The sequence below is a fragment of the Clarias gariepinus genome, chromosome 23 (assembly GCF_024256425.1).
Source record: "Clarias gariepinus isolate MV-2021 ecotype Netherlands chromosome 23, CGAR_prim_01v2, whole genome shotgun sequence".
NCBI lineage: Eukaryota > Metazoa > Chordata > Actinopteri > Siluriformes > Clariidae > Clarias > Clarias gariepinus.
In genome coordinates this window covers 16,548,033-16,571,503 of record NC_071122.1, presented here as the reverse complement: position 1 = coordinate 16,571,503, position 23,471 = coordinate 16,548,033, and the positions used below count along the sequence as shown (strand labels likewise).

The 23,471-nt window shown below is 38.4% G+C and overlaps 1 protein-coding gene across 7 annotated transcripts in view; it reads left to right on the top strand.

Annotated features, from left to right (window-relative positions):
- nfasca (neurofascin homolog (chicken) a) overlaps window positions 1-23,471 on the top strand; it is a 59,045-nt gene that overhangs the window by 10,124 nt on the left and 25,450 nt on the right. For 5 of the 7 annotated variants that reach the window (XM_053483894.1, XM_053483889.1, XM_053483893.1 and 2 more), the window contains exons 2-17: window positions 3,221-3,284; window positions 8,950-9,108; window positions 11,751-11,768; window positions 13,388-13,493; window positions 14,174-14,370; window positions 15,453-15,575; window positions 16,833-17,003; window positions 17,901-17,954; window positions 20,691-20,802; window positions 20,887-21,071; window positions 21,231-21,362; window positions 21,446-21,589; window positions 21,719-21,830; window positions 21,909-22,075; window positions 22,462-22,609; window positions 22,723-22,853. In XM_053483894.1, coding sequence (XP_053339869.1) covers window positions 9,015-9,108; window positions 11,751-11,768; window positions 13,388-13,493; window positions 14,174-14,370; window positions 15,453-15,575; window positions 16,833-17,003; window positions 17,901-17,954; window positions 20,691-20,802; window positions 20,887-21,071; window positions 21,231-21,362; window positions 21,446-21,589; window positions 21,719-21,830; window positions 21,909-22,075; window positions 22,462-22,609; window positions 22,723-22,853 — 1,894 coding nt within the window. In that variant the 5' untranslated portion in view covers window positions 3,221-3,284; window positions 8,950-9,014. The remainder of the gene's footprint in view (window positions 1-3,220; window positions 3,285-8,949; window positions 9,109-11,750; window positions 11,769-13,387; window positions 13,494-14,173; window positions 14,371-15,452; window positions 15,576-16,832; window positions 17,004-17,900; window positions 17,955-20,690; window positions 20,803-20,886; window positions 21,072-21,230; window positions 21,363-21,445; window positions 21,590-21,718; window positions 21,831-21,908; window positions 22,076-22,461; window positions 22,610-22,722; window positions 22,854-23,471) is intronic. The other 2 variants (XM_053483895.1, XM_053483890.1) reach the window with 1 other exon arrangement.

Sequence of the window (23,471 nt, the reverse complement as noted above, 5' to 3'; positions counted from 1 at the left end):
TAGAATGTTAGTGGCTACAGTATATAATGAGAGCGGAAGATGTGTGTGCATGTTCCAGTTATATTGCCACTTACTTTCTAATTTGTCCATTGGGCAGAAGAAGAGCTTTGCATGGGTCAGGGACAGGCTAGATTGATTTATCTTTGATTGAACATGCCACTTCCCAAGGCTTGTCCTTTGGGGGTAAAGGGAGATGCCTCTTTCCCTTTCCACACTCTTCCTCCATCCATCTATCCCCCTTTTTCACATTTTTTCCTCCTTCCATCCCCCTTTATGACAAAAACCTCTCTCCTCTCCCACTGTTCTGAACACTCCTTTTGCTCTCCCTGTTAAAACTAGGTCACTTTGCATCATCTAGAGACCACTCCTGTCAAGCAAGAGATCTGCTCCTACATTTTTTTCTGAGATCTATTTATCCTTTTAATAAATTCAACCTTTGGCTTCCAGAACAGCTTAATGCAAATCATTCTGTAGGAACAGACTTTCCTTTGGCGGCATGGTGGTGAACTGGTTAGCACTGGTGCCTTGCACCTCCAGGGTCTGGGTTCGATTCCTGGCCAGGCTTGATTCCCGTCTCTGTGTGCATGAAGTTTGCATGTTCTCCCTGTGCTTGATGGGTTTCCTCCGGGTACTCCGGTTTCCTCCCACAGTCCAAAGATATGCAGGTTAGGCTAATTGGCGTTCCCAAATTGCCCGTAGTGTGTTTATGGAATTAGCACCCTGTCCAATTCCATAAACATGCATCCAGGGTCCCTGCGACCCTGAAGACAGGATAAAGCGATATAGAAAATGAGTGACACTTTCCTCTTTAGTTAACGATTTTGATTCTAATGCAATAAAATTATGCTTGTAATCTTCATTAAATGTATTTATATTAGCCTATTAATTGGCTAATTCCTGAGATCAGCTGCATTAATAATTTGATTGGGAAGAAACATATTAACTAAAAAGCTTTTATTGTCTTCATTAACAGTGTCACTCTCACAGCTCTGACTATAGTAATACGATCAAAGTCTGATTGATGAAGTTGCTGAGTTATGGACCAAGCTCTTGACTCTGTTCCTCTAACCGAGTGGACAGCTATTGCAGTGACCTCCTGACCTGGCCAGACCCATAATTTACTGAGTGAGAGGTCAGGGCAGGAAACTAGCTCTGGAGTGTGGCAGATGAGAGACGAGACGTGAGTTTGTGACACTATGGAGAGCTAGTAAAGAGAACTGGACAAATGGGGACCAAGTCAAAAGCACTTCGTGACCTTTGTACCAAGCCTGAAGCCCAAGGCAGTGCATGAATACTGAAAGGACATGGATGCATGTGTATCCATGTGTCTTTAACACGTCCGGATGTTATGAAACTGTCCACAAAGACAGCATTTATAGAACCATGTTCCTAAATTTGTTCTTTGAACTACATGGTTAAAACTCAACATTATTTTATGTACTAACTACAGTAGGTAAAGTTTCACTGTTAAATTTCCCTGTTTCTTTGTTTTACTTTTATTTTTCCTCTAGATTTCAACATAAATATATATATATATATATATATATATATATTTATTTTTTTTTGCATTACAGTGGCTTATTGGTTAGCACTGTCGCCCTGCACCTCCAGGTCCCAGGTTCGATGCATGGAGTTTGCATGTTCTTCCTCTGCTTGGTGGATTTCCTCCAGGTTCTTCAAAAACATGCAGATTAGGCTATCTGGCATTTTCAAATTGTGAGTGAGCGTGTGAATGTTGACCGGAAGTCTTACCATGGTTGTACAAATGGAAATGAATACATTGGTCACCATTGACCTCCATGGTCCCCAGTTGGACTACAAAGGTTCCTAGATGGATAGATGGAATATAATGCTAACTCTATCTAAATAATACTAATGCTGATGTTTCTGGTACCAGTGGTGGCTCTCTCCACTTAAGACGTTTACATTGTAGTAATGACGTTCCACAAAGGGGGATGAGGGAAGGGTTTACAGCATCCCTTTCATTGCCTAGTAACAATACACTAACTATTAAAATGCTTCCCCCAACCCCCTCCAGTACTGTGTGAAGTGTCTTTTTTTTTTTTAAATGTCAATCTGTCCCTAAGTTCTTCATTTTTAAGAGAAACCATATTTAACTAGACAACAGATGAATGTCACATGCAGAATAACTGCTTAGTTATGGAGCTGTGTTCTTCCGAAGAATACCCCGATTGTTTTTCCATCTAATCAGTTAGCATGGACAGTCTTGCTGACAGAAAGAAAAGAACAAAGTGTTTGCACATGAGAACCCTTCTTACAGTGAAAGATTAGGAGCAGTTGTTGAGGGAGACAGTACATACTGTACAGTAATAGGGCACTATAAAGTCAGGACAAAAAAACTTTATCCTTCAGCATGTGTATAATCAAATAATAATACAGCCTTTGTGCTTAAAATTTTAGATAAAATGTTAATTAAAACAAGTCATAAGTGTCAGAAGTGGTCAGTTATACAGTATTAGCACTATTATTCATTCTGCTTTGTGTCCTAGAAAAACCTATGGGAAACTTTGAGAAGGGCTGTAGTACTCCCATTAAGATGATGAATTTGTAGAGACTATTCCACTAATTAATATAGCATTCAGTTCTAAAACATGGTAGATTAGGGTGTTTGTATTTAAGAATTTTTTTTGTCCAAATAAAACAATCTCTTCAAAATCTTAATTTGAATGAACATTTACAAAACCAGGCGGTACAGTGGTATATCGGTTAGCAAGGTCGATTCCCATTTCAGGTCTGCAGGCATGGTGTTTGCATGTTCTCCCCGTACTCCGGGTACTCCGGGTACTCCGGTTTCCTCCCACAGTTCAAAGACAATCAGATTAGTCTAATTGGTGTTTCCAAATTGCCTATAGTGTGTGAATGCATGTGTATGTGTGTGTGTATGTGTGTGTATGTATGTGTCTGGCAATGGATAGTCCCCCTGTCCAGGGTGTACACTGCCTCGTGCCCCATGTCTCCTGGGATGGGCTTCATATATACAGGATAAAGCGGTATAGATGATGAGTGAGTGAGTGAGTGAGTGAGTAATTACCTAAATCACAGGTGGGAGAAATAATGCTGAGAAATTATAATTAAGTTAAAGTTTTTTTATAAGTGAAAGCTTGACTTAAATTGAAATTTAATTTAAATTAGTTGAAAAAGATTTTTGCTCTTTTGCTGTCTGTATGATTGCTGATCATATGTTATTTTTGTTTTACAGGTCAGAGAGTCTCTGCTTTCATCATTCATCTGTCTATGAGCCCATTTTCCCTCTTGATTTTAGTGTAAGTGTATAATTTTTTTTGTACTAACTTTGAAATGTTATGCATAGTGTATTTTCTTGTATTTTATTTGATTTAAATATACACACTAGTTGCATAAAATGGTGTCTTTCTCATGATACAGTTTTGTTTTTTAAAACAATGATTTAATATACAGACAAATCTGTTACCATATGATATGATTCGATTTACTCGCACGTCAAATGGCGCCATGGTGGCTTAGTGGTTAGCACTGTCACATTGCACCTCCAGCCCCTGGGTTCCTTTTCCACCTTGGGGTCTGTGTGCGTAGAGTTTCCATGTTCTCCCTGTGCTTTGTGAGTTTAGTCTGTGTACTCCAGTGTCCTCCCATAGTCCAAAGACATGCAGATTATGCTAATTCTTATTCCCAGATTGCCTGTCAAGTGTGAATGTTGACTGAAGGTCCTACCACAGTTGTAAAAAAATGGGAATTAATACAATGGTCACCACTGGCTTCCATAGTCCCCAGTTAGACGCATGGATGGATAGGTCAACTATGTAATAAATTACATAATCAATATATATAATCCATAATAATATATTGATTATCGTTGTTTTTATTTTTTAAATTAATGCCTCTATTTAAATCTTATGATTGTGCAGAACCCAGCTGCACTTAGAGCAGTGACCATGCAGCTGGTTCTTTTTATGAAACCCTATTTTATTTTTGGACCAAGGATGTTGTGTGTTTTACAGTACATGCATGCTGTATTTGATGTGTGAGTGTGTGTATGTGTGTGTGCCCTGCGATGGATTGGCTGTACCCTGCCTCGTGCCCTAAGCTTCCTGGGATAGGCTCTAGGTCCCCGCAACCCTGAAGACAGGATAAAGCGGTATAGAAGATGAGTGAGAGTAATTGAGTAATTCTCTATCTTACTAAAGTAGGGGATGCTGCATGGGTAGGGACCATGAATGAGAAAGGAAGAGGTGAGAACAGCACTATCTGGAACAGGGAGGCCTTAATTTTTTATAATTGCCCATAATTGCTTATGATGGGCATTAGAGTATTTATAGCTTGGAATTATCATGTCTGTCCGTTTGGCAAGGGCTGTTAAAGTGGTGCTATCTTACTACATACTCTACCACTCTATACTCTACAGGGAATAATATTATAGTAAATATGATTAGGTTTTTAAAATACAATAGTATGCAGTAATTTCCTGTAGTTAATACTTCCGTTTACCACACAGTCAGTTGGCAGACGGCCTTATCCAGAGCGACTTTTATTTTATCCCATTAGATATCTGAGTAGTTGAGGGTTAAGGGCCGTGCTCAAGGGCCCAGCAGGGACAACTTGGGATTTGAACATGGGATCGTCCGAACTGTAGTCCAATGCCTTAACCACTGAGCTACCCCTGACCTGAATGGTGTAAATTACAGCATACTGTAGTAATTACTATAGTATATTTTCCTATGGGCTATAATGATTGGGAGAGAAAGAGAGAGATCTAACTGTAGTTTTTATCTTAAAGACAGACTAGGGGATTTATTGTTTGTCCTGAGGCATTTTATTATTTGTTTTATTTCTTTGTTCTTGGTCTGTGCATCATTTCCATTCCTCAGACAGAGCCTTCCTGCAGAACCCCCTTGACTGTAAACTATATCTCATCCCCTTTATGCATTTTAATCATCCAGGTTTAGAAATTATAAGTGGCTAGAATTCTTATACCTTGGAGATCCACCAGAGTTTTGAAGATTCATGTAAGCATTTCAATCCATCGTAATCTCAGACCACAATGTACAGTAATGTATGTAACTTGCTCAAGAGACAGACATGCCATAAATGAATGTGAACCGAGTTCAGCTTCAAGCATCATTATTTTTTTTAATGTAGAACCCCCCAGAACTCTTTTTAAAAATCTTATTTATTATTGTAATGTGAAAAGTCAAACATCTCACAAATGGAATCCTTAAGAAAGCAAACAGGACTTTGCTTCCGACAAGATTTTACTATCAAATAGAGACATTTAAATATGCAGCATCTTCACAACTGCCTAGAATGGCTGCTTCCGCCTTTAATTGCCACAACTTACAGCATTCAAAATTTATATATAATTATTTGCAAGATGATTGAAACATAGAGCAAGGCAAAACTAAAATTAGCGACACCCTTATTTATGCGGTGACAGACTGCGACTTTGGCACGTTCTTATTGCACATGTTGTCACAGATTGCTTTTAATTGGCATGAAGAAGTTAAAAGTGGCCTTCCAGTGTTCCATTATATATTTCAGTTGCAGCTCTTTGTTTATCTCAGTGTGTTGTCCTGATAGAAAAAATAGGAGGGAACCAGGCTGTAATTAGTGGAAAATGTGTGTTGCCCCCCATAAGCCCCACAATTTGTTGCAATACGTTATTGTCCATGTTTAACTATAATGCATGCTCCCATTTGTGGGGATTTTAGAAATCCATTTTGGACATAGTGTAAATAGAAATATGGTGTGTTGGGGTGGGGGTGTTACAGTTAGGGTAAAACTGGTACGGTTCTGCAGTGGTCATGTTAGGGTAAAATGTTTAAACAGGTAAACACAACTGGCAACCAACATTATTATTATGGGATGTAAAATTAAGCTACCCTGTTTATTCTGCGCTAATAAAAATAAAAATAAAATAAAAGGAAGAGAAAAATTTCAGGGCTTTCACTGACCTCTTTTGCATCAGTTTGCATTGAGTTTGCTTTGCCCTTTGCCTGTCTGTCTCCCCAGCTGGTTTAATAAAACTGGAGCTATGCTTCTTTTGTCTGTGCCTCTGACTGTACATCTATCTCCTGCATCTTAGTGTGTCTGGCTACATCCTTCAATATTATGCACACAGGCAGGCACACAGCTTAAAATCTCAACACATGCAGCATTACATCGATCTTCAGCCTTCCAGACAGACTGACAGATAAAAGCAGGAGACGAAGGCAGGACTTTTTTACCCCTGGGGCGAATTAGGTGTGGTCGGGATGCCATACAGTGACCATGTTATCATGCATGTACAGTAATACAAAGTGCAACATATTTAGTGGATATCTTAGTTTCAGGTGATCAGCTTTTGAATACATAGAGGTAAGGTGGTACACATAATAAGTTGGAAGGCATGGGGCTTCTGTAATGGTGGCTCTCTAACTGACCGTCTCCTGCTGAGGGAAATAGAAAGCAAGTGACAGATGTACTGATGCAGAGACTTAGAACTACTGATGCAGAGAAATACTGTACTCTCGCGTCTCTTTCGCACACACACACATACACACATGCACGAACAGACCTTGCCCTCACTGATGTGCAGTATTTTATATCAATTCTGTTGCATTTCTAGGGCCAGCGCTTCTGTTAATGGACTAGAATAGACTCTGTGTAGCAGAGATTCTCCTCTCCACTCCTCGTTACTCTATTCTCTATAAGGTAATACAAAATGCTGTATTACTGTACTATTACTATTACTATTTCCCTCTTGTCGAAGTTACTCTTGGCTTATTGCTATTATGCTTACTATTAATGTAAAAATCTAAGTACAATCTAAGATGTTTACATTAATAGTAATAATTAAAAAAAGCATGATGAATAAACATAATCTATAAAAATAAAAATGGAGTTGTGTGTTGCCACCACAGAACAGATTATTTTCACTTTGTTATTCACTAATAAAAGTCTACTGCAGTTTATGTAGTATTATTATGGCCTACAAGACTGTGCTAACTACAGTAAATTAATATTTTAATAGATGACAGTGGTTAAATATGTGTGTTTAAAAAAAGGACATGTAAAACACGTGTTACCACTACAGAACAGATTATTGTCCTATAATAATCTGTCTCTAAGTGTTTTATTACACTTACACTCCCATTTATTAATAAACAGGACATGGACGTGCTTTTAACCCATTTATTTCAACATTTAATGCTGGTAATATGTACCTACTGTACATTATCACAGCAATATCAATGTAATGTCCTAAAAATTCCTGTGAATGTGTCTACACACTACAAAAACAACAATAAAGTATCAGAAAGAGCAGAATAATATAAACTTGTGATTTGAATGGGTTGGTACTATTGTCAAAACCGTATCTGTGGAAACACGTCGTGTCAAAGTATAGTGACATATACTATATTATGTAAAAACCATAAATTGGTTTTAATTCTATTTTTCATTAAATATGAAGAAAGAAGTTGATTGAAATAGTACATGTGATATGATCAGTGTAATAAAAAAAATATATATAGACAATTGTCTATATACAGTACAGTACAATATTGAGGAGGTACCTTTGCCACCAAAACAGCAATGTGCTTTGTGTTCTGATACCTTTCTAAGAGAACCAACATTTCAGCAATTAGAGCTACAGCAGCCCTTCTATTGGATCAAAGTACACAGGATTGCACTTCACTCCCCAAGTGCATCAGTCAACCTTGGCCACTCATCACCCTGTCACTGGTTCACCATCCTTTTATTCCTTGGACCACTTTTGGAAGGTTCTGACCACTGCAGACCAGGAACATCATACAAGCTGTGCAGTTTTGGAGTTGCTCCTATTCAGCCATCTAGCCATTACAATTTGTCCCTTGTCAAAGTCACTTAAATTATCATGCTTGCTCATTTTTTTCCACGTCCAACACATCAACTTCAACCCACTCTAAGGTGCCATTGTAAGGAGATATTGCAATTGAAGCTCCTGTGACATGGGCCAAATTGTGATGGGTAATGTGATGGGTCAGAGCAACTCAAAAACTGCAGCTCTTGTGGGATGTTCCTTCAAAAAAAGTTAATGCTGATTGCAGTAAAAAGGTTTCAGAACATCAACTGTGCATCACAGTTTGTTGTGTATGAGGTTCGGATACTGACCTGTGTTCACTGTCTACAATTGGCTCGTGAGCATCAGAACTAGTTCAAAGATCAATGGAAGACCTGGTCTGATGAATCACATTTTCTTTTAAATCATGTGGGTGGCTGGTTGGGTGTGTGTCATTTACCTGGGGAGAGATGTTACCAGGATTCACTATGGGAAGAAGGTAAGACAATTAAGGCAGTGTAATGCTTTGGGCAATGTTCTGCTGGGAAACCTTGGGTTCTCACATTCATGTGGATGGTACTCACGTACTGTACTACCTAACTAAACATTTTACTGACCAAGAACACCCCTGGATGGAAACAGTATTCCCTAAAGGTAGTAACCTCTTTCAGGAGGATCATGCACCCTTCCACACTGCAAAAATAGTTCAAGAATGGATTGAGGAACACAATGAGTTCTTCCAGATCTCGATCCAATTGAACATCTGTGAGATATGCTTCAAAACAAGTATGATCCATGGAGGATCCAACTCATAATTTTTAGAACTTAAAGTATCTGCCACTGACGGCTTGGTGCCAGATAGAACATCATGCCATCAGAGATCTAGTGGAGTCCATGCCTTGAAGGGGCAGAAGGGGAGCCTGCTCAATGTTAAGCGGGTGGTGATAATGTTGTGTCTGAAGCACCATGTTTCTGTTTAGTGTTTCTCAAACAATTACATGTCACATGTTACTTAGGTATATACAGTATTTAAACAATATATAATTAAGGAACATACTGTATATCATATATGTTTTATTAGATTTCTAAAACAAGTCTGAGTGGAAACCTTTGGTAGATATGTACTTATAAAATGCTTATGTTTTAAATTTTAGATCAAAGGTGTGCATCTGAGTCAGTAGCGGTGTGAAGGTTGGAGCCAGCCAGTCGGAGGAGAGAAATGTGGCCGCAGGGGCAGTGGGCTCCTCTGGCTGTGTTGTCAATCATCTTGCTGCTGTCGGAGGAGGCGACTCTCATCGATGTGCCTGCAGACCGTGAGTCATAATCACACAATCATAACACAGACAGATACTCATCGCCGCTTATGGAGAAAATAATTATTGGCATAATTGGTATGGTAAAAATCTGATGGCAGTCTGTGCTCACTAATGGATGACAGTGATTGCAGAGAGCAGTCTGATATGGAGGTGTTAATGCTATGATAATGTTGCGGTTCATGTTGAAATACATATGTCAAGGGATTCTTTCTCCAATGCAGGCAATTTGCACTGGCAGATGATGTTGGAATACACCTGCCCCTCCCATTTCTCTCTCTCTCTCTTTCTTGCTCACTCCCTACCTTCTCTCACTTGCACATCCTTGGTTCTTTATGCTTTCAGTTATTTTCTGTCACCACCAATAGCACCTGTAATGGTTTCTCTTTAGTTATAGTGTACCCAGGCCTGCCTTCTCTCTTTAACACTCTTTATTCAATTTTTTTTCACTATACTTTTATTCTCTGTTTAAGAAACACAGTGAAACATGTATTGAGAGATAACGGAAAGATCCACCCCCACCATCTCCAAGAGAGCTCTTACCATTTCAAACAATGAGAAGAGATTAAGGCTGCACTCAGCAGAGACTGAACTGACCGAATTGGCCTAGTGTATATTTTGTCTACAATTATTTTATTTTTTTTATATTAGCAACATTTCTGGTTTACAATTTGCATGATTTTTATCACAAAACATTTAAACCTAGTTTATTGGCTGCTTGGTTCGTTTTTTTCATCAATCACTCAAGGCTTACTTTCTCTAGTGCATAATTTAACACTAAGTACTGTAAGTACTGTATTCCTCACCTCCTGTTTTCCAATCAATGGTTTAGATCCTCATTTACTGTGGACTGTCTAGTCTAACTGAACTTAATAATTAGCTAATTTTCTTTAACTAGTAAATAAAGAGTTAAATTTTTTTCCCTAAATTACTTCATTCTTATATTTTGTTTGGAGATATGAAACATTTAAGTGAATTCTCACAGCACTATTACATCATTTAGACATCATTATAACAATTAGGAATCATCATGTCTTATAGCATAGAGAGTGTGTTTGCTGGGGTGCTTGTCCTACTTTTATCCCCGTGTGGCAGTTTTTCTAATCACCCATTAAAACATAAAACACAATGCCCAATATTGGATGGGATCCCCTTGTGCCACTGGGGCCGCTCGGACCCTTCGAGCCATGACTTGACAAGACCTCTAGGGGTTTGCTGTGGTCACCTGGCACCAGTATGGTAGTAACACATCCTTTTGGTGTTGTTGGGGGTCAGGATGGGGTCGTCTTGATTCAGGTTGTTTGGTGCATTCCATGGACACTTGTTCTGAATTGCGATTTTTTAATTTGGAGGCTGGAACTACAACATTTAGGTCTTTGCAGCAGGCTGTGATGCACTGCTGTGATGGGTGTTCTGTTACCTTTCTATCATAGCCAGCGTTAATTTCTTTTAGCATAAAAACTTGTGCTGCCTTGACTTTTTCATGGGATTGGACCAGATTGGCTAGCCTTTGGTCCCCACATGAGATGAGCCTTGGGTGCCCATGATCCTGTCACCAGTTTACTGGCATATAATTGATAATCATTGTTATAAAATTGCTCTCATGGTAGTTTTAGGGTTGTGGCTGATTGGGACATGACTGAAGGTATAAACCATGCTTAGGGTCTTTTTTGTCCTGGTGATGGATTACAGATTTGATCTCTTTCTTGGTGGGTAGCTATTCAGTTTTTCCCAACCCCCTCCCCCTTACTCTAAGACACCTATTGATGAGGCTTCATCGCCTTCCAACTGACCTTCTCCCTCCCTCCCTCTCTCTCTCTCTGTCTCTCTCTCTCTCTCTGTCTATCTCTCACACACACAAACATCCCCTTATGATGGTGGTTTGACCCTTAAGTCTCTATCGGCTTTTATGGATGTAAGATGATAAATAGGATAGAGTTGCACCTGTCGCCACATTACTATCAAACGACAATGAAGATATAAATGCCTCATGGTAAAAACGTCTTACCCTGTAAATGAAGGTCATTTTTTATAATAACTGTGGCACAATAGAAAAGCAGATCGGACAACACACAGTCATACATCATAATAATTAAAGTAATTATCTATGTGCTAGACCCCCTCGTAGGGCTGTCATTGAAACCAAAAGAAAAAGCCATAGTCATGAAGTCATAAAAATGCTAATTTGCTGTTAAAATAAAGAAATGTCTTTATTGGGTATTATCCATGACAGTGATGCATTGATATTTATGTCATTTACAGTTCCCTATAGTCACTGAAAAACTACAGAAATGGTTTTAATATTTGTTTGTTTGTTTGTTTTTTATTTATTTATTGTCTTTGCTCTCCACACATCGGAACACCATTAACAGGTATGTCCTTTTCAGCTGCACAAATTTAACATAATTTAACAATAATAATAATAATAATAATCATAATAATAATAATAATAATAATAATAGGAATCTGGAGGCCTAAAATATACTTTGATTATAATTGTAGTTGTCTGGCAGTCTAATCTAACCAGTTGTGTCTGTTGTAGCTCTATTCTACAGTAGCTTTAAAATTTCACTAATCAGTTGTTCTGGGCTTCATGTGCTTTTTCTCTCTTCCCCTCCCTCAACATTTTATGGAACTAACAGCAAGGATCCAGCAGGACTGTAAGTGCCTTATTAACATAGACTAACTTGTTTAATTAAAATGTTACTGCAATTAACATTTAATTTGAATTTATCTAGCGTAGGATTTGAGACACTCTGTCGCACTATTGTTGGACACTGTATCTGTTTTCCTAGAATAATAGATTAATACGGTGGCGTGGTGATTAGTGATTAGCACTAATCCACCTTGCACCTCCAGGGTCGATTTTGGCCTTAGGGTCTGTATGCATGGATTTTTCATGTTCTCTGCATGCTTGGTGGGTTTCCTCTGGGTATTCGTTTTCTTCCCACAGTCCAAAGACATGCAGATTAGGCTAATTTCCAAATTGCCCATAGTGTATGAATGCACATGTGAATGTTGGCCGGAGATTCTACCACAGTTGTAAAATTGGAATAAATACACTTGGCCTCCATGGTCCCTAGTTGGACTACAGAGTCTCCTAGATAGATTCATGGAATAGATTAATACAAAGTAAAGTTGAATTTAAATATGGCTCATGTGCAAAATGTTAAAAATCTACCTACTTAGAATTTAATCGGGTGGCACAGTACTGTAGCTTAGTGGTTCGCATTTAGAATCTTGCCATTAGTTTATGAACCTCCATGTTCTCCCTGTGGTTAGAAGTTTTTCCAGGTACACTTGATTTCTCCCATAGTCTAAAGACTTGTGATCTAGGTTATTTGGCATTTCCAGTTTGCCCATAGTGTTTGACTGGGTATGTGAGTATATTTGTGCTTGTCCCCTGCAGTACATTGGTGTACCTTCATTGTTCAAGTTTCCTGGGATACGCAAAAAAGCCCCCTACAGTACATCTATATAGTACAGGATAATCAGATGGATGTAATAGATGGAACTGAATTTCTTTCATACAGCAAGTGATCTTTTCTAGTGTTCAATCTGCTTAAACTAGAGTAGGATACAGAACCATGTTTTGTCTAAGTTTATATATAATAAAATAAACGCAGCTTTAAACAGTTCATGGAAGCAGGAAGAGGATGATTCTTTACCCTTTATCATTAACATGATCATGAAATCTTGTGAAAGCTGTGATGGATGGCCTCTAGGTACTCCAGTTTACTCCCACAGTCCAAAGACTTGCAGGGTTAGCTGATTGGCATTTCCAAATTGTGTGGGGTTTGTACCTAAGACACATGGCACCCCATTGGTAGGGTTCAGTTCCCCACTTTGTTCCCTGGGATACATTCCAGGCCCAAGCCTTGTATCCCTATAGAGGATGTTATTTTTTATATTGTTTTTATCCCAGAAATACAGCAAGCACAGCTGTGCTTTTCCCTGAAGGCAAATTTTAACAGCAAAGGTCAGTTTGGGGACATAAGAAGGTTTTACAGTATTATTTATAACTGCATTTTAAATTTCTCACTGTAAGCGGAAGGTTCTAAAATGACAAATAGATTTAGGTTGAAACAATATGAGAAATATGTAAGGACACACAAAATGTATGTATATGATGATGATATGTATAATGTATATTAAAATGTATGTTGTAAAAATTTATGATCTCCGGCCATAAAGACTTATTAGGAGACCATAGTACTGGAGGTCATCTACATACTGCACTGTATATTCTCTGATGTATTTCTCTTTTCTCTCACTCCAGTAAAACAGCCCCCCACTTTAATAAAGCAGTCAGCTAAGGACTATATTGTGGATCCCAGAGATAACATCGTCATTGATTGTGAGGCCAAGGGCAATCCTGTACCAACGTAAGCACGCACAAAGCCGCTTCTCTTGTTCTCCTACTGTTTCTTTTTCACTTTCTTGCATTTCCCTTCTTTCTTTACTCTTCCGACCTAGTCTTCTGTCCTGGAAATTGTTTATAGATGTTACTGTGCCTTACCCCAACCTCAAAAATAGGCCTCTCCTTTTACTTGCCCTTATTCCTTAGCTGCTTTTCTGTTGTCCAGTTGAACTGTCCCTCTGGATCTGGCCTAAGTTGCATGTTGTTCCTGATCAACCCAGTCTCCCGCTCTCTTTTCTATCTCTTTTTCTTTAGTTAAAGTTGGTGGGCATAAGCACACAAAGTTGAGCATGTGTTTTTAAATTCTGCACTCCAAGCTGACTGGGAAAATGCCAGTCGACCCATGAAGCTAGTGTGTGTTTGGCCCTAGTTCCTAGTCTAATTTTTTCCACTAAGTCACGTGAACATTATAGTCTGTTGAGCCTTATGTAACCTCTCATAATAATAATATTTATTATTATAGCCTAGACACTCACTACTGTGCTAGAATAATGCATTCAGTGGATCATTCCTTAAACTTTGATGTTGAATGCTTATGGTCTCTAATCATCCACATCCACATTTATCAATATTTAAACACACTGAGTATTTTTTTGCCCTTGAATCTTGAAACTAAATGTACTAAAACTTGTTTGGTTTGCCCAGGTTTTGGTGGAGACGAAATGGGAAGTTTTTCAATGTAGAGAAGGATCCCCGTGTGTCCATGAGGAAACGCTCAGGCACCGTGGAGATTAGCTTTAGGAATGGAGGAAAGCCTGAAGACTATGAGGGAGAATACCAGTGCTTTGCTATGAATGACTTTGGCACTGCCATATCCAACAAAATACTGCTCAGAGTTTCCAGTAAGTAAACATTCAATCTGTGTTGAAATTGTGTACATGACTACCTGTGACACTACAATAAGTACAATGTAGATCATATTAGTTACCAGTATTTAGAGTTTGTATAGCAATTTGCCTATGTCAGCTGCCTCTGTACTCCAACATGACCTGACCCTGTTTTGATTACATTGTTTGCCATATTTTTTTAAATATTACTCAAGGTGGTACTTTGGCATAGCAATTAGTACTGTGGACTCGCATCTCCAGGGTTGATGGTTCGGGCCCTGTCTCGGTTCTGTGTGTCTAGATTTTGCATTGTACTTGGTGGGTTTCCTCCCGGTACTCTGGTTTCCTCTAACAGTCCAAAGACATGCAGAGTAGGCTAACTGCCGTTCCCAAATTGCCTGTTGTGTGTGTGTGTTGTGTGTGTCCGATGAATAGCTTCCCTGTCCAGGGTGTATCCTGCCTTGAGGCCAAAGCCTCCAGGGATAGGCCTCTCGTGACCCTGTCCAGGATACGTGCTATAGAGGACAAATGAAAAGAGAGAGAGCGATTCTGTCCTTGGCCCATGTGGAGTAGTGTCTTCGAAGTCTGGTAAAATGAAAGTGACAGGGGTCAGTGGGTTATAACCAACTCGAGAATTACTCACTTGTCAAATGGACCAGTCCACTTATACTGTATGTACACTAGGGAGCTCAGGGCGGGTGAAGAGCGGTGATGCTGATAATGTTGCACCAGACATGTCTTATCTCTCTGCCCTCCTGCCACCATGTTGCTGTCTATACCATGACATTAGAGGTGCTGAAAGGGTTTTGTCCCTTCAGGACCTGCTAGTATGCAAGCGACAATAGTTAAATTGTCATCAGGAATACACAGTATAAAGTATTTATAGAAGGTACTCCTTGATTTCATTTTGTTGCAGGTCTTTAGTATCACAAAGATAACATTTCAATTCATGTAGACAATCAGATGATAACTGGTATAAGTATAAATGAACTTTGTAGAGCATTTTATATACTGTACAAATCACTGCCAGTACCAAACACAAGACTGTGGCAATATGTTCTATGCTGAAATGACCAACATTTTCCTTTGTTTCTCAGAGGCACCGCTGTGGCCTAAAGAGGTTTTGGAGCCAATTTTAATAAGTGAGGGATCATCTCTGGTTCTGCGCTGTAACCCACCTCCTGGCCTTCCCCCACCTAAAACATTCTGGATGGACAGTAGTAAGTTAGCTCTTTCCTTCACATCCTTTTAGCCTGTCCTAACTGTATGAGCCGACTGTCCTTATCTTACTTTGTGCTTGTCTTTCTTTTGATTTGTGTGCATGTGTGTCTGTCTGTCTGCCTGTGTGTCTGTCACATTTCCATTTGCCTGTGTTAGGGTTGAGGTAGTAAATTTGTGTGTAAGAGAGCACTTGTGTGTGTAAATGACTTTGCATGACTTGACTACCCACTTAGAGGACAGAAACAAGTCCTCTGAGATATACTAGCAGATCTGCCATTGGGACACAAGTGCACATAAGCTCATGTCCCTATAGGGTGGTTATCAAAGTACACTTTGTAATATGTGATTGTTAGCAAGGTCACACTGTTAAATTTTTCATTTTACTGTAGTTAAATAATGGCAGTGTGACAATGTGGCAAGTTCAATTCAATCCCTTCAATTCAACCCTGAAGGTGCAAGGCAACAGTGCTAAGCCATCATGCTACCAATGGCCATTATTATTGCTATGCAGATAAAATTTGTATAGTAATATTAATTGGCATTGGTGGTATGGTGGCTCAGCACTGTTGCCTTGCTCCTCCAGGGTCCAGGTTTCAATTCCCAGCTTAGAGTCTGCGCACTGAGTTTTCATCTTCTCCCTGTGCTTCGTGGGTTTCTTTTGGGTACTCTGGTTTCCTCTTACAGTCCAAAGACATGCAGATTATCCTAATTACATTCCTTATTGCCCATAATGTATAAACATGTGTATAAATGTTAACTGGAGGTCCTAAAATGTTGGTTAAATAAACACTGTGGTCACCACTGGCCTCCACTGTCTCTTGTTGGACCACAGAAGTTCCTAGATAAATGGCTGGAATAATGGACATTGTCACAAAATGAATTAAGAATGGATATATATTAAAACCAATGTAAGGGGTGAAAAGGTATAAATTTAGTGGCAATAAAGGAAGAAACCTTGAGAAGGGCCAGACTCAAAAGGGAACCAAGTGAGGGTAAAAAGGGACAAGCTAATCATTGTCTTCAAAAGAAAGAAGTTCATGCAAGTATATGTAGTTGTAAGAAAATGTCATGTCCTCATATTAGGACATTCGAGTCTCAAGAGAGAAAAATCAAATCTCATTATTTAGCCATGAAACAGAACATTTGGACTTAAGTGTCAGAATGTGATTAACATTAGCTTCAGGATTTTTCTAAAGCACACAAAATTAAATTTGTAAAGGCTATGGTTAATGACATTTTTTTCTCATTTTTCCAAGAAATGATGCCCATAGTGCAGGACGCTCGAGTGTCCATGGGTCTGAACGGAGATCTTTACTTCTCTAACGTGCTCGCTAAGGATGCCAACACTGACTACAGCTGCAATGCCCGATTTCTCTTCACACACACCATCCAACAGAAGAATCCTTTCATCCTCAAAGTTCAGACAAGTGAGTAAGGGCTGACACAGGGTCAGCTGACTACGGAGCACGTGTGCACATTAGCATAGTGTCAGATTTTAAGTCTCTGGATCAGGTGGAGGTAGAATGTGGCCATCTATTGATGGTCCAACTTCACTACAGTGCATTGTTTGTGTTGTCTTATTTAAACTTTTCCCCCCATCACATTTCTTTCACATACCTATTGCATGCAGAAACATATGTGAAAGGTTCTGAGATTTTTTATTCTGATAGATCCATCACCACTTTTAGCAGGAATACTGTATATTTCTTGGCTTTAACGCATAATTGCACTGTTTGAAATATGATGAGGCTTTTTACTGCAAGGCTCAGTTGTAACATGACATGGAGTTTTTACTAAGAGCTATTGAAAGTGATTCAGAATTGATTCTATTGATCCAATCAGCTCTTAGCTGGAGGAGTAAGACAGAAGGGCCCCAGCCTCCTCTCCCTGACAGCTGACTGACCTCTTTGTTTACTGGTTCATTGCAGAAAGCCATTCATTGATGGGTCACTGCTCTCCTACATGGAATTCTGTGTAAATTGTTTGCACTCCCCCCACCCTCCATAGATTTCTTTCGGAGAAGATATGCTGGTTAAATAGTTTATGATTTGTTTTCCGATTATTATTTATAACTTTTTCTTTTTCTTAGTGTGTGCATACTAAACTGGATATTGGGCCTGAATCTTATGGACAAAATTTTAAACTAATAATAATAATAAAAAAAAACAGGGCTTATCAATCTGTTTTCATATGGAATGTTTGATTATTTCTAATTATTTTTGATACTTTCTAATTATTTGGGAAACAGAATATGGAGAAATGAATGGTGTAAAACATATTCCAAGCAAACTTTCTGGACGTTGATGATCTAATTCTGTCCACAGAGGAGCCTTTTAATGACACTGTGTACTCTTCAAATGACACTGACGTGTATGGTGGTGAGTCACAAAGGGGTTATCTACAGCTTTAGTCTCACTTCCATCCCCCTAACCAGCTCTAGAATCAGTTTCCTGTCTTTTAACAGGGCTAGTATTTATACCTCTAATAACTATTTGCCAAAATAACATCATGTCTCAGTTTAAGACACATGTTATCTGTGTTATTTCCTGCTTTTTTGCTAACAGATGCATATAACATAAAGACAGTAGACATATCTTTTATTTTGGGAATTCCAATAATTATTACAGCCTCATAGTTATGATAAACTAATCGAAGAAGTTTTATTTAATGCTAATTAGCTATCTAACTAGTTGGTTGCTAAATAACATTAGTTGAAAAAAAAGAACCCTTGCACTTAGTTGATGTTAGCTAAATGAGCTAGCATGCTAGTGTGCTCAGGAAGATTACTAGAATGTTTAAATTTTATGTTTACAAGGGGGTATTAAAACGTTTTAGGATTAACTCTGCCATATACAGTATTGTATAGTATGCCTTAAAACCTGCCAGTAGAATTTGCTACTGACAGTCTGGCCCCTGGGGATGAATTCTCAATGCACAATGCCGCAAATGTCGGAAAAACGATGAGCATGCACTTGGTCAAGCTGCAGACCTCGTCTTTTCCGATCGTTAAGATGATTGGCTCTTCTACTGTAAAGACTGTTACTTCGTCTCAGGATTGTACCCATATACCCAAGTCACAAGTGATGAGCCTCGTCATGAAGGACGAGTCATCCATGGCTCACTGGCAGGCTTCGACATAATGTTCCCTCTGCTCCTGGGTCAGCAGTCAGGGGACGAATTTTGAATATGTTCAAATTATGTTCAAAACACATGACACACAGCAAGGGTGTGGATTGTTCTCCAATGATCATCATGCACAAGCTGCCGAATAGTTCAAACATTTCAGGGGTTGAGCTTGTTAATGGTCTTCCTGATTTCTTGTCATCTTGCAGTGATGTTCTTCGACTCTTTTAAAACACCTTGAACGACTCATTGCAGTATCGCTGCAAATATATAAAAAATATCAACTTGCCAAATCATGTCAAATGTTTCTGCAGCAGATTTGCCCAGTTTCATCCAGAATTTCACTTTTGTTCTTTTTTTTTAACTTGCTTTTCATGATGAAATAGCAGACATGGTAACACACATGGTTAGAATAGCACCAGTTACACCCCTACTGATATACACCGGACAATGTCTTTTGGCACTCTGACTTATGAAGGTCGGTGTTTCTGTGTCAGTGCGTGTAAGCTTTTGCTGCCATCTGTTAGCGTGTTACAAAATTAGTCTGTAAACTTTTGGATACCCTCTCATAAAAGAGAGTGGACAACTTGAGTGCACAGAATAAAATAAAAATATAGTTATTAAAAAGAATGTTAATATATATTTTTTTAATTTAGGTATAGAAGGGGATGAAACACAGGGATTATTCTTGGTCAACCAATCCCTTTTCTTCTGTCAACATACAACTTGATCGCAATGCAATTTAGACAAATGGAATACTTTACTAACAAGCTAATGATTTCACCATAGTCTTACAGTAGCTTTAACAACTGCAGCTGAGCTGTACTGTAGTTTCTGACTAGCATGCGTATGACAATGCTATATGTTGTATAAATGCGCACAGTATTATATTTAAAATCATTTGGAGAAGATAATGTCTATGCTTCTTTATTTTTGATTCATGCTTAGTTTTTTGTAAATATGCTTACACATTAGGTAAAAAGCAATACAATTTCATGCCCTTTTATGTGGTGTCTAACTTTTTTTATAAACCTGAAAACAGCGTATTATTCCAAAATGCTAAATTGTTAAGATATTGGGACATGAATGTGACATGGTTATGGACACTACAGATTTTTTGCCTGGAATACTTTAATTTAAGCAACAGTTTTTACTGGTCATATGCTTCTAGAAGCTTACACTAATTTGAGTATTAATACTCATGAGGAAATATAAATAATTAACATTTTTAATTATTATTGTTTGAAGTGAGACAGTATAACATTGTAAAATAGCCATTTTTGGTGCACATATACTGTAGTGTAAAATCATCTCCCCAAAACAGCTGAAATTAGCAACTTGAAAAATGTTTAGGCTTAGAAAAGCAATATTGGCCCCTTTTATGTTGCATTAACTTCTCTAAAAAAGTAGAGTAGAGAACAGGAAAATATATGCAATAATAAAATTTAAAAAATTAATTAATAGGATGAATAATATAAAAATACAACCAGTAATGTTTTTAATGGCTTCAAATATAAATACATTTAGAACCATAAGCAGTGCAGTGGGTTTTGTGGCATGCTAATACAACTTGAGTGAGTTTTGAGAGCTTCCTCTGGAAATCCACCACCTATTACAATCATTACAAACAACTCCACTAAGGGATGGAAGAGGTTCCTTTATGAATCAGATCAAGTTCTGTGTTGACAAAAGAACATTTCACAACATGTAGGCTACTCTATGTCACTTTAATCGGCTACTGCTCCTGTGTCACTAACAGGCCTCGTCCGGTTGTTACAGAACGTTGTAACCTTGCTATTTGTGTGTGAGTGAGTGAGTGAGATTTTGGGATTATTTCTTCTTTTTCGTCTTTTTCTTTTGATATAATGTTAAAAAGCAATAGGATACACAGACAATAAGACATAGTACCCTAACCCTAACCCTGGTTCTAGGTCTGTTCGTCTTGTCTGTGTGTTTTCTGTACGGTTAATAAATCTTCTCCTGTCCAACAGCACGGAACATTCAAGAAACAACACCTACCTTTCTCTCTCCCTCTGGAATGTCCAGTTCCAAACTGGTGCTCCGTGGAGAGGAGCTTCTCCTGGAGTGTATAGCTGCTGGAGTGTGAGTGTTTCTGAAGATGAAATACACTAGGATGCTGTTATTATGTTTGCCTTCTGACACCTGTGCTTTTCTGCCCACACACAGACCAACTCCTAGAATTAAATGGTTTAAGAAAGGAGGAGAGTTACCAGAGGGGAAGGTCAAATTCGAGAACTTTAATAAAACTCTGGTCATATCGTCTGTGTCAGATGAGGATTCTGGAGACTACATCTGCATGGCCAGTAATAAGATGGGCAGCATCCGCCACACTATCTCTGTCCAGGTTAAAGGTCAGATACAAAAAGATTTTTTATTTTTTTAATTTATATATGTTTTATTGTTTGATGCCTTTTGATGTGCTTGACAATTGATAAGAATAACCAAAAAAAAAAAAAAAAAGGCAACTGAAATCACATGCATTTGTACATTTTATGTCTTACATTCCATAGCTGCTCCTTTTTGGCTACATAAGCCATCTAACCTTGTCCTGGCTCCTAATGAGGCTGGCCAGCTGCAGTGTTTAGTCCGTGGAAACCCCAAACCCAGCCTTCAGTGGCTGGTAAACGGAGAGCCCATAGAGAGTGAGTATGCACTTCAGACACTGTGGTGTCCAACACAAGAACTTTGGCAAACCTATTTATTTATTTATTTTTCAAAACTGCAGGTTCACCGGATAATCCAAGTAGGAAGGTGGTTGGTGATGCGATCATTTTCAACTCAGTGCAAATTGGCACCAGTGCTGTGTACCAGTGCAATGCCTCAAACGAACATGGCTACCTGCTGGCCAATGCTTTTGTCAACATACTGGGTGAGAGATCTGTCCAAGTAGTTGAATATTGCATTAAATTTAGTGTATCAGTAGTGGAACAAAGTGCTGGACTTTGCAATTAAAGTATAAAACACTGTAACTGAGTCATTGCACCCTGGTTATTTACAGATATGGCACCTAGGTTATTGGGACCCAAGAACCAGCTGATTAAGGTGATCGAAAACAAACAAGCCTTTCTGGATTGCCCTTTTTTTGGCTCACCCTACCCATATGTGCGATGGTAAGTTCTACAATGATTGTATAATTGTGTAAGGTTGAGATTCAGAATGCACCACGATAAGTGCCTGTGTTGATCTAGGTTTAAGAATGGACAGGGCATAGTTCCGAATGGTGGGAAGTACACCTTGCATGAGAATGGAACGCTGGAGATCAAGCGAGTTCAGCCTGAAGACCAAGGAACGTATACTTTTGTGGCAAGCAATATCCTGGGCAAAGCTGAAGATCAGGTCCGTTTGGAAGTCAAAGGTGAGGGGTTTAAAATGAATTATAATCAAAGTAGTTTAATATTTGAATGGGTAAGTTGCATTTTGTTTAAACATTTATGTCAAGTTCAATTCGACTTTCAACTCCAATTACTATTCTTTCAACTCAAAGATTAAAAAAATTATCATGTTGACTTAAACATATTTGTAAAACAAACAAACTAATTAAATAAATAATTTATGAAATAAATTAACTAAAAATAAAAATAATAGTTAACAATAAAATATACACAAGTGATCAAATCTTTATAATAAATATCATTATTCAAAAATCTATTTTTTGTGCCACTTTTCATTTTTCCTATAATGTTAAAATGTTTTTTATGTGTTTTGTACATGTTTTATATTTATTTATGTTTTTCCTACCAGAGCCAACACGGATCGTTCAAGCTCCAGAGCACCTCTCTGCCAACAAAGGAACTATGGCTCGTTTTAACTGCAAAATTAAACACGATTCTACACTCCCCATTACTGTTACCTGGCTCAAAAACGACAAGCCCCTGAATTTCTTTTGGCCGTATGCTATACACGCTACACTTTTCATCACAATATGTTGTATTGTGCCATGCATTAACACTACACTCAGTTCATATTTATCTAATCAAACAAAAATTTATGTGCTGCACTTAGGAGCAGGTATAAGAAGGATGAGGACTCGATGTCCTTTAGCAACATCCAGTCTGACGATGAGGGAACATACGTTTGCACAGTTACTACAGAGTTAGACCAGGACTCTGCCTCTGCCCGCCTTAATGTTTTAGGTATACACACACAGACACACACACACACACACACACACATATGCATGTGTTTTATAGACATGCATACTTTCTCTATTGCAAACAGACACCTGAGCATGGCCAAACATGCATACACACATGCACATGTGACAAATTAAAGGAAGAAGTAGTGGATCTCTTACAGCATTTCAACAGCATAGGTACTGTATATAAATGAAAAAAAGGGCATACTGTAAATAAAGGATTCCTTCTGAAACAAATGCTTCGGACTAAACCTGAGCTACAGCTCAGCAGTATGAAGGCTTAGCATATCTGTTACACCAAAACATCTTTAGAGAGGATCAATAATCAACCAAAATAAGGGCATTTTACTTTGATAACTTGATTTACCAAAATTGGGACATAACACCTTAGTAATGCACTTAAGTGTCTTTGCTTTAATTTGTCATTAGTACATATGCATATGCACAAAAACACACTGGATTAAAGCAGAGTTTGGTTTGTTTCAGTAAACTCTGATTGCTGACAGATTTAACACATTACTAGGAATATTGTCATTTATACTGTACTGTATGTGTGTATGCCAGTGTTTAGATTCTTTTAACTTACTGTGGTTAACAATTACTTTATTGCTAAACA